This window comes from Trachurus japonicus, chromosome 4, assembly GCF_045865225.1.
Source record: "Trachurus japonicus isolate A0001 chromosome 4, Traja_1.0".
NCBI classification, from domain to species: domain Eukaryota; kingdom Metazoa; phylum Chordata; class Actinopteri; order Carangiformes; family Carangidae; genus Trachurus; species Trachurus japonicus.
In genome coordinates, this window is record NC_140910.1 from 17,531,013 (window position 1) to 17,543,306 (window position 12,294).

The 12,294-nt window shown below is 41.1% G+C and overlaps 1 protein-coding gene across 1 annotated transcript in view; it reads right to left on the minus strand.

Annotated features, from left to right (window-relative positions):
* Positions 1-225: 225 nt before the first annotated feature.
* xxylt1 (xyloside xylosyltransferase 1) overlaps positions 226-12,294 on the minus strand; it is a 40,178-nt gene continuing 28,109 nt past the window's right edge. Inside the window, exon 4 of the mRNA XM_085774425.1 lies at positions 226-1,319. Within this exon, the coding sequence (XP_085630551.1) occupies positions 923-1,319 (397 nt within the window). The 3' untranslated portion in view covers positions 226-922. The remainder of the gene's footprint in view (positions 1,320-12,294) is intronic.

Genomic DNA, 12,294 nt, shown 5'->3' on the forward strand with positions numbered 1-12,294 from the left:
ATAGCGAACAATGGAACTGTGTAATTTTTTTCACGCAAAACCTCTTTTAGGCTGCGAAAATAGGCCGTTTCTTTGGGTCCATTCACAACAATGTATGTTGTAAATCTCTGGGCAGGGCTATGGGCTGGCATTGCTAACGGGAGGAGTGCAGAGAGTCTTCTACTGCAATTAAAGTACTTGGGGGCTATTTGTAGATCATACAACCCCACTTTAAAAAAATGCTACTATCCCTTTAACCAAAGAACTAAAGTTTATTCAAGTTAATTAAAACATAAGCAGATGAAAAGAAAAAAATGGCATTGACTGTATGATGCATTAAGCTGCAATCTCCTGACAAAACCCACACATTCATTTGAATGAGGACAACACTGACAGTGGTGGTCTGTGGTCTGTGCTCCGGCGGAGATGTTGAACTTTAGCCGAAATCACCGCCCAGTAAGGTGCGATGTTACCCATTCATAGATATGTGAGAGCATGTTCCTGGTACATTCCTTAGTCATGATGTGATCTTTGTGATTTTAAAAAATATGAAACGATAATTGCCTAGATAGTTTTCGTAGGCGGTAAAATTCTTCCTGTAAACTCTTCAAAACTGTCATCTGCTAAGCTTTGGATATGTTACTGCAACTTGAACTTGGCTGTGTTTCATCATCTCTGTACCTGAAGAAATGCTACTGCCGCTGCTAGCTGTACCGCACAGCTGTTTTCTTATTCTAAAATGACACCATAGTGCAAGAGGAGGGGCCCGTCAGTTGCCCCCTGACCAGCAGGGGACTGAGTCTGTGACCATGGCGCCAGGTTCACTAGAGGAAAACTGCTATGAAAACCACAATCCTCCCAATGAGAGATAACTCCCTTTGAACAATACCGTCGACGTGAAAGACTCCTTCTCAGTTCCAGCATGAGCGCAGCACATGATGCGTCAGTCATCTGGTATAGGGGAGTTACAGTTCCCGTGGTAGATGTAAACAGGCCCATCGCAGCGATAATAAAGCTGAAACACGTCCCCGTATCCGTGGTCCCTCCACCAGGTGCACAGCTGCCTGTTCCAGCCACAGGCCAAAGAAGAAAACAGTTCAGGATGCTCCATGCCGATCATGGTGAAGAAGTCCTGGTCCCCCAGGTGGCCCCTGAAGCGGTACTGGTCGGCCAGTTTGGCCACGTTGCTGGGCTTGAGCAGCTGGTTGTAGAGCTCCGAGGCCCTCATGGCTCCCAGGTCCAGTAACATCACGCCGCTGTTGAAGCCCGGGAGGCCGTCAGGAGGAGGTTCGCCCACTTTGGACTGAGGGTTCTCCTTACGATACTGCCAGAAGGTGTGTCTGCAGAGGGGAAGCAAACAGGTGTGTTACTGTAGCTGAAGCTTTGTCAACGTGACTGCGAGTTCCTTCATAGGCTCAATCAATCAGCAAAACGTGGACGTGCAGGGCCGGCCCTAGGATTTTGGTGGCCCCCTAAACAAGGTTTTTGTTTGTGGCCCTGCACTCTAAGCGCAAACACCAAATCACTGGTTAAAACTGAATACAGACGTGTTTATGCCCTCTGAGGTTTGAGGCCATTTTCTTGAATTTAACATATTTTCTTAAATTGACATTTTTAAGATACTTGCAGATGTAACAATACTCAAGTGTTTTATGTCTAAATATTAGAACCTCCGCTGTAAGCACACTGAGGCCAATTTGTCCTAGAGCACTGTAGAAAGAAATAATTTAGGCCAAATGCTGGAAATTTGAGGTCTGCTTTTTGAAAAATGTCAAATCCCTTGTGAAAACACTTCTTCAGTCTTGAGAATGAACTGTTTTGGTGCTTGAAATAGGATATGAATACAGTAATAGATAAGTGTAGAAAACAAGTCTAAAATGAAATTTTGTAAGATTGTTTTTTGAGCACAAATGTTGTCATTCTGCCGTTCTGTTTTCACCAAATGTCTCAAATGTGAGATAAAAGAAGCTGAATATTGACTTCACATTACATATAAAGCTCATAGCTGCACGTGCAGACCTCAGGATGTTTAAATGACTTGATGAACCCCGGTACCTTTCTGATCATGTGGCCCCCCACCTAACGGCTGTGGCCCTAAACAACCGCATAGAGTGTTTATGCCAGCAGCCGGCCCTGTGGACGTGGTTTACATGATGACTGTGTATTATGAAAGTATTTTACATTGCACAGCCTGCAGAAGGAAAGTCGTTTTGACCAAATGCAAATCTTCTTGACAGCGATGACCAGACAGCTGGAGACAAAAATGGAGAAGTCATCATTATCCGTTAACCGTGCTCTTTTGGAGTATTAAGTGTTCCACAGCAGAGGCAATGTTTGGCAACCAGTTGAGAAGCAGGAGTCAGTGTTACCAAGCCCTCACTAAGCTTCAAGAATTTCACTGTGCAACTTTCTAATGCCTGCAGGATTACTGTTGTCTAGGCCCATTAATGACACCCTAACCTGTGCAAAAAAGGCTCTTTGTAGTTTAGAGTGATTCAATACAACATATTCCTGCATTCCTGAGGCTGTGCACAGTCAAGAAACTGTGCACGGGCAGTGAAATATCTCACCCGTGAGCTTTGGGTTGCCGTGCATTTAGAAGAGTGAGGGGCATCTATGTTTCAGTCATTTGCTGAACAAACAGCACCGTGGCCAAAAACAGGAAGAGAGTTGGTCCAGGACTGTCAAAGGCTTGTGCCAACTCAGCACCCTGTTCTGCCAATATACCAACTCTGGAGTAGCTAAATGACACACAGAGCTTCATTCAACACACATTTGTATGCACAGGTTTGATATATGTACACACAAGTGAGACCGTTTGCTGGTTTTCTTGATATGATCCCATTTCCTAGGGTTTCTATAGACAAATACAGTTTTAGTCTAGTGTAATATACAGTATAGTATAGTTCTTGTTTTATAATCGTATGCATGGTGTAAATGGTATCTGTTTTTGTTGTTTCAAAAATGTGCAAAATATAGAACATTACTGCAGTTCTACTGTTCACCATTCATCGCATGCTTCTTTCACCTTTCTCCAAACAATTGGACTGATAATGCTGTGGCATTAACAGAAATATATTCAAGGCAGCTCTGAAACAAGAGTGACAGTAGAGGAGCTACACTTGAGAGGAAGCCAGAGAGGGAAGGGAGATTTGGGAAATGTCCAGTTCCTTTGACCAAAGCTGGGATGGTGGTGCTGCATGGGGAAAAACCAATACCCTCGCTTGTAAGCACTGATTTGTTGGTCGTCTGTTACCACTGGTGTTTATGTATGTACAGCATGTGTTATTTGTCTAATCCCTCAGAAAGAACAGATGAAAATGGAAAAAATAAGTAGCAGGAAATAGAAAGTAAACGTCAGATGGAGACTTGAATATTGTTTTGTGTTGCTATGGTTTTTTATACTTCTATCTAGTCTTTGGGGACCACTGGTTTCTAAAGTTGTGCCTGTACCACTTCTATTTTTCGGAAGGCTGAAGTACTCACTTCAGCAAAGTACAAAGCGCTCTTTTCTATATTTTGACTAACAGCTGGTGCAGTGATGCTTCATTCATTCCTTCCGAACACGAGGATAAATAAGAATCGACCCTCTCGCATGCATGTGCACACGCACACAGTCCACAGAACTGATTATAATGATAACTGATTATTATTAGTGCTGCTGGCCAACTGCACTCACTAAATCACAAGAGGATAGGAGGCAGACTGATGACGAAGACGGGAAAAGAAAGACATTTTAAAGTTGCTCTCGCGGTGCAGACAAACACGTGAGAAACTTATGTAGGATAATTCTGCTTTGTTAGAGGCTAGTACCTCTCCCTCTTGATCTCTCTCTCTCTCTCTTTGCAGGCTGGTCAAATCCAGTGGGAGCGGTGGATTCTCAAAGTGAGACACACTTTGATTTTATTACTGACCTATATTCAGCAGCTGTAGCTTGTCCACTCAGCTTTATACAGTCTGTCGGTTGAGTAGCTGGGGACTTGTGGCCCCTGTGGAGCGTTTATCATCTTCAAGTCGTATAGCTGGTGTACGTGCCCACAGACACATCCAGGGAGAGCGCGGTCAGCCAGGGAACATTTACACTGACTTTTCCATTCTGCTGTTATGACATGATGAAGGCACTGAGTCATTCAAACCGCATTTACTTCAGTGTCATGGTGGCCGTGATATATGGCTGACACCACGCTGGTAATGAGGCATCACGGATAAGGTGGTGTTAACAGTGATGGGGGACAAAATTCACAGTCCTCGATAAGTACAAAAATATATTCCTATGTTTATCTGAAGCGTCACAGCAGCATGTTAGCCATGATATGATAACAAAGAGGGAAATGTATTATAGAATATACTAACTTGTGTAATTCAGACTACTGTACAAGTAATTTATCCCACAAAAGAAGTAGTGATATGTCCTCTGGATCAAGCTGATTATATTATGTATTCAGTACATTTTAAACTTAAAAATAGATGTAACTTCAGGCTTTGTTTTAAAAAATATTCACAATCAACCTTCCCATGCAGTTTTATTTTATATTATAGGACAGGGAGTCAAACAGACTTGGACTTTTGCATGATTACAATGGTCAATGTAGCATAACATACACACATATATGTTTCTATCAGGAACAAAGACATGTGTTGACAATATTAGCCTCACTACATCCCAGTGACATATGGTATTGCATAGCTCATGCTCATTTTGAGGGACAAAGAGTTAAGCCAACATTACATACCAACCTGCCTGGACATATAGGACACGGTGGTTGACTTAAGTATGTGCAGCACAGCATCACATACTTTCTCCTGCTCAATAAAACTGATCACTCTGGCCCTGCTCGGATCGACTGGGCTTGACTCCACTCGTTTTTTTTAAATTTTCCATTAGGGATAGCACCTTGTACCTATTTTGGGTATTGCCTCGGACGAGGTTCCAAGCAAGCTGAGCTGATACTGAAACGTGATGTCAACCGACTGCTGGCCACCGACTGGCCAGAGAGTGTCGTAACTGGAAGAGTCATGACTAGGGATTTCACGATAAAAGATTTTTTTGGTACGATTATTGTCAGAGAAATAATCACGGTGTTACGATTATCACGATTATTATGCATTCATTAATTTCACAACACTATTAATATGTAAAATCAAATATAGTTAGAATATAATTAATACTAATTATAAAATATTTTAAATATCTATTAAAGCAGAAGTAAGCGATATATTTGTGTTAATATAAGTCTTAAATAGTTATATCTTCCGACAGCAATCACTTACATAGAGTGTTTGGACCGAAACACGGGTCTGTCAGTCACTCTGCTCTGCTCTGAGCCGAGGAGAAAACTTTTCTCGTATCCTACAGTTTTTATCCAATGAGGAGAGAGAACGGCATGAAGGGCTGTGTGTGCAGCCAAGGGATGCGCCTGAATGTGGTGACGTAGGGACGAGGACTGTTATGGTGCGTTCAAGGCAGCCTGTAACTCGTGTTTTTCCGACCTGTGAAGTCGTACCAGTTCGATCTGGTACGAGTTCACGGGTCGGAAGTTACGAGTGGCCGTTATAGTGACTTTCACCGGTAAAACACACGAGTGGGTTGCCTGGAACGCTACAAAATCGTAAGTTGTGACATGAAGCTGTAATTTACGGTTTCAAAAGCCTGCCTGGAACGCAGCATTAGCCAAAACGACCGGATCGCTTACTTCTGCTTTAATATGACCAATTATTAATCCGCCAGGGGAAGTGTTTGAAATATTTAAGTCATTAATTGTCATCGATACCAAATGTTTAAGTTAATTAATTGTAATCTTTTTTTTAATTATAAATGACACTCTAGCTTTTAAATTCCTACCAATCCAATGTTACGTTAGGTAAATGGACCAGTATCTGTGTATTTACCTTTACTTTGGCGCCACATCTGCCGACACGGTTCATACATAATCCTTTTTTTGGAAAGTGACGGTATTTAGGAATCTTTGTGATCAATTAATTGTGGCGTTTAATACCACGATTAATTGTGAAAACAAGTAATCGTGACATCCCTAGTCATGACTGCCATTTCTATCTCGCTGCCCGCCTGCGGCCTTCTCTGGTTCACGGTAGTTTCGGGCAGCCGTGCTAATGACGACCCCGCCCAAGTTGAGGAGGTACCATGAAGTACTCAATTGTAGGGATGTCACGATTACTTGTTTTCACAATTAATCGTGGTTTTAAACGCCACAATTAATTAATCGCAAAGGTTCCTAAATACCGTTACTTTCACGAAAATTTGATGTTGGAACCTTATCGGAAGATGTGCACAAAAATAAAGGTAAATGCTCAGATACTGGTCCATTTAACGTAACATTGAATTGGTAGGAATTTAAATGTTAGCGTGTCATTTTTAATTAAAAAAAACAAAAAAAGCAAAACAAAACAAAAAACTTGGTATAGATGACAATTTATGACCTGAATATTTCAAACATTTCCCCGGGGGATTAAGAATTAGTCCTATATTAATACATAATAGATATTTCTTGTTTTATGTTTTTATGTGTATGTTGTGGAGTGTCTTGATCTGTTTTTGTGCTTGTTGTCTTGGAGAGGCCGAAGACAAATTTTCACTACGGTGGACAATAAAGTCCTTCTATTCTATTCTATTCTATTCTATTCTATTCTATTCTATACTTATATAGATATTTTGTGTAAACAATGAGTAATGTAATTATATTTTGACTACCGGTATATTTGATTTTACACATTCATAGTGTTGTGAAATTAATTAATGCATAATAATCGTGATAATCGTAACACCGTGATTATTTCTCTGACAATAATCGTACCAAGAAAATGTATAATTGTGACATCCCTACTCAATTGTGATGGAAAATGACCAAAACCAAGTAGAGTTGAGTACAGCCTTGTAGCGCTATAACTGTGTAATGGAAAAGGACCATATTACTCAAATTCACATTCAAACTACTAGACTCAGTCAAACGACCCTCTAACTAACTAAACTCTTCCTGTGGCTTCGATCACTGTTCTTACAAGTGCCTCTCCTCCTGCTCTGCAACATTAACAGCACCATGGTCTCCTCCTGCCTCCAATTTTTCACTGCCAGCCTTTCAAGTAAAGTGTCTGTTTCTCGCTCAAGAAAGAAAGAAAAGCATTAGAAAAGGCGACAAGGACATTCTGTGCTGCGATCACATCCAAATGTGTCCTCCACTGTGTTCAGGACAAGAAACAGCTTGCTCCCTCAAAGCTGCATAAACACTCTGGTTCTGGGTTACACGAGTGAAATGTCTGGTCCTTTTCATCGCATAGTAGATTTAAAAAACTCAATTTGCCGAATCATAAAAAGCATGAATTGAGAAACGTATTGCATACAAGATAAATCTAGCTTTATTCAAGCGTATAACAGCAACTATCCATTACATTAGGGATTTATGATTGCAGTTTTCTTGCAAGAACATTACATTTATTCGATGAAAAAGCTCATAAAGATCAGCACATGGACAAAGATGTCACAGTGAGACTGCTGCATAACGCACATCTGGCTGAGAGCTTATCCACATATATTTTACATTCTCCATTCGTTTCCACCTTAGAGCTGAAACGGGGACTATGTGGGAAGCATCACACAGTGGAGACTCGACACGCAAAGCATAAATAGAGTGACTTGTTTCTGGCGAACGTCGAACACTGTCTGTGGCTCTGACTGTGACACTTATGTAAGTGGGTCTTGTCTCCTGGGTTTTTAAAACATTACAAATGCAGCTGCAGAGAAAAGACACGGGGCATTTTTTTTTTTTTTTTCCAATAATGAACTTTTCAGTGGCAGGATGTGCTCTGAATGTGGCTGGTGGGAGGATGTGTTCTCCTGCATAATGCTGTGTCCATTAGCACCAAAACAGAGTGGGAGTTGAGAGCCCTCTCCACTCGGCACAGGAAAACACTCCAGTGGAGAGGATGCACACAATGAGACGATAATACCAAGTTTAAAAAAAAATTGATTATATCCAACTCCATTGGCTACTGGCCAACTCACTGGGCTATCCTGGTAGTGAATTTGAATCTAAAATATTTACTCTTGCGGGATTATCATCAAAAATGACTTGATAAACTTGATGCACTGACAGTGAGGACACGTCATCTTCATTATTGCCACTTGCCACAACAACCAAAGTGGTCCTCTCACCTTCGACAGTAAAACTTTTCAGACATGCTCGGGGCTTTCCAAATTAACCTCCCCCCTGACCTTGAACAGAAATACTTTTCATACATTGTGACAAGATAACAAAACTCACGAGAACGATCAAATTTATTTTTCACCTTGTGGGATGTGAATCTTAAGGAAAAGAACTGATAAACGCTTGTTGAACAGAAGATGGAGACTGAGACTGTTTTCTTCAACAAACTCCATGATGACTTTCCTTTTACAAAAAGGGAAGTCATCATAAATATAACACAATATGACGCACAACTTTCTCTCTCATGCCCTTGCACTTTGCTTTATGAGCGCACACACACACACACACACATACACACACACACACACACACACACAAACTTGTTTCACTGTCCTTGTGACAGACTGCAATCTCTAGCCCCTTATCTTAACCATCACCTTTAAAGCTGTACAGAAAAGAAAATTGAATTTGAGTCCACTGTGGGTCTTAACATTAGTGTAACAATAACTCGATGGAGCCCAAACTTTGTGCAAAACTCTATTTTCGAGGGATGAAAGTGGGGTATTTTTTTTCGCATTGGATAATGCAGGCACACAAATTATACGTCAGCTTGTACACGATTCATCAGCCACGGATATTGAATCCATCATCCGTCAATCAAACGTCTGAGACAACACACACACACACTGAATATCCCGCCCGCTCGGTAACGACCAATCAAATTCGTTTTCCTTACTCGGGTAAACTTGTGCGGCAGCTCGTGGAAACTCGGCGCGACAAACAGGACAAACGGCCATTTCTGTACACCTTTAATTCTAAAATGAAGCGTTACAAGCACAGAGATGTTTCACTGGGAGGCTCATGCAGGATGGGGGCCTCCATTTCTTTTTAGTTAGAAAACATACTACCTTTTTGCAGTCAACCTTTGTTTTTGGTTTACTTTTACCTCTTCTTCATCTTGTCTTACCTCATATATTCCAGCAAAGATTGTTTTATTTAAAACAAAAATCCTTCTTAAGCTGTGCACATCAGTTTATAACTCAAACCAAACAAATTTCACCAAATTTTAGTTTTTAAGCAAATATGGCTTTGATTTTTTTTTTTTCTGTCATGCAGCCAATGAGATCATTTTCACTATTTAACAAGTCTTTAGAAAGGGAATGTGACAGAACCTGTCCCTTTAAAAGGGTTACTGTGCCAAGAAAGCTGCAAAGATGGCATCATCTGCCAACTTCTGCCTGCGTCAGCCTTAACTCCGTCTATCCTGGAGTGACGTCATTAAATCAGCTGAGCAGCTCCACAACCAGTCTCTCATTGCATGACAACTAATTCATCCATGCAAACGCTGCCTCGCTGGGGAGCTGTGAATTAGATCAGCACTAACTAAACCACTTCAGTGCCAACTGAAAGGAGTCAGCCCCTAGCCAGCTCTGAAAGTAGGCTGGACTTCTGCTGTCTGTGATAAGAGTTGATGTTTTGGATAGGGGCCTTTCTTTTCCATCAATAGAAGGTGGTCCAGCGAGTGCAAATTTAAATTTGAAGCAGAACATCCACTGCACCCCGTTGATTTGTTTTGGGATTCATCACAGCTGCAATGATCAATTTTCCTTCTTTCCAGCAGGCTGTGGTAAATAAAGGAAAATCCTGATTATAATTAGTTTTCTCTTGATACTATTAGTCTGTGGAGTCTTATCTTCTGTAACATGAAACATCAATGTCCAATAAAACATAATGTAAGTCCCACATTTGTCCTGTCAACTTAGTTTCTTTGATTGTCGTCATTTTTTTTACTTTTCAACGGCCATAATGAATTTCCAATATTTTTTTTCCCCTTGATGGATGACTCAGTAGCTGGTGGGCTTGAGCGATAAAGATGTTGGTCTTTCAACATGTTTTTACTAATCGGGAATTCCCTTTCTTCCCTTGAAACACAACACCCACTTCATTTGGAACCAGTCAACAGGTCAAATGTGCCAACAACTTTCACCCCTGTCAATACTTGTTTCATTCATTCACTGACAGCTTGTATTTGTATCCAGAAGTTTTGCACCTGACAAGTCACGACTGCTGAGATGGAAAAACCCTAACCCAAAAGTCAAGCTGCAGACCTCCGCTGACTGGATAGATAGCAATATCCTTCAGAGTCCCAGTGACGTAAATCCAAACTGCTGTCAACACTTTTTGATTTCCTTCAAAAGGAAGAAGCAAAAAAAAAAAAAAAATCAATTGCTGGTGCTGGAATGTGCTGTTCCACAGAATATGGCATCCAAAGACAAAGACATTCCCACACACACATGCCGGTCCACAAAGTCAGGCCGGCAGCTGTGACAGGTTGCAAAGAACTGAGCTTTGTTTATATCTGTTTGATTTCAGCGGCGAGGCCGTTCATGCTAAGAGTCACGACCTCCTGCTGGTGCTGCCGCTTGTTTTGAATAAGAGTGTCTGGGCACACACAGGAACGACATTACTGTAGCAGGGGATTCCCAGGGTCAGTAAACCATTGGGTCAGTGCAGAGATACAGATCTGTTTGGAGACGTTGGTGCCAACTGACGTCGGCCAGGAAAACTACTGTAGGGCTTCGCTTCCAAAACTGCTTTCCAGAAACATGACATTACAGACATTTACAGTTCCACCTCACGTACACACACGGCTGCTCACACAAACACATAGGCCTACTCACTCATCGACATCGTTACACCACCGCAACCACGTCAGCAAAAGCATGATGAGGCAGATACCATATTATACCCACACCTTTTACGACTTAAACTTGTAAATGTCATTCCACATTCATAACACCTTCTCACACGTAAACAGAGACATCATCAGTCATTAGATATGAATGCTTGTATAGGACGAATCGCCTTGTTGTTTACAACTACTTCCGAGTAGAAAACCAGCATTCGAACAATAGTGACGGACGAGAGTTTCGCTATATACGTATATCTAATTTTTCATGTCACTATATCGCCGTTTAGACTAATCTGATGTTTGTAAAGTCTATAAAACCAATGATTGGACAAACATTACTATTTACATGTGCACATTTTTGGAATTAGTCATGGTTATCATAGATTAGCTGGGCTAACGGTTAGCTACCTGTTTAACTTTAATAACTCAGTGACTCAATAAACGCTCCATGAAAAAATATTTTCTCCTGCGGATATCTGAGTTACAACATGACTGAGCTAACTGGAGTAGTTTCGTGTCGTGTCCGACAACGGGAGGGTTTTAACAGCTGACGTCCTGATGTTAGCTTAGCTACCGCCGTTAGCTTAGCTACCGCTGTTAGCTTAGCTGCTGCCGTTAGCTGTCCCTGTCAGCTGCAGCCACTGATGCTTTCTAGACACCGTGATTCCCCCAAACTGAATAAATACAACACAGCAACACAAAACACACACACAGAAATAGTAATGTAATGTTTCTTCTATCATTTCAGATTTGTCTAAACGGTGATAGGCGTGAAAAATATATATGATATCTAGCTAAACTCTCCTTCGTTACTATTGATCTCATTCAAATTACGTGCTGGTTTTCTACCCGGAAGTAGAATGTAAACAACAAGGCGATTCGGTCTATAGATCAAGTGATAACACAGTGAGTGCGCGTAGGTTCATGGTAAATGTAGTGTGAAAGCACTTCGCTTTCCAAAACTCCTCGTTGTCCCTTTAAACCTATACTGTATATAAAAGAACCCCACTTTTAAGTGTTTTGGGTTATCATCTGCCAAATAACATGTAAATTGGCTGGTTGATAGCCTACTATTATTGCTGACTTATCAAACAAAATTGCAAAACATCCGTTGGAATTTCCTGCTTTTCTTTGTCATAACATTATAGTGGACTATCTCAAGGTTTCTGATTGGTAGTCATAGGCTGATATCACCGGTGGTTCTGGGAAATTGTGATGAGCATTTTCACTACTTTGGAAACTACTGATGAGTAAAGCTACCTATGAGTAAAACATTTACAAAACTATCAGGCCTGCTACTTAAATCTCTATTTACCTCCTCACTAAAAGTCTGTCTAATTCATTGTCTAATTCATACAGTCTCTAAAAGCCCAGAGGAAACCACCTGGCTGTTTGTTTATCCCAGTAAGCAGCTGCTACTTGAAACCTCCCACCTGACCTTGTTGCACGTAGTCTTACTACCAC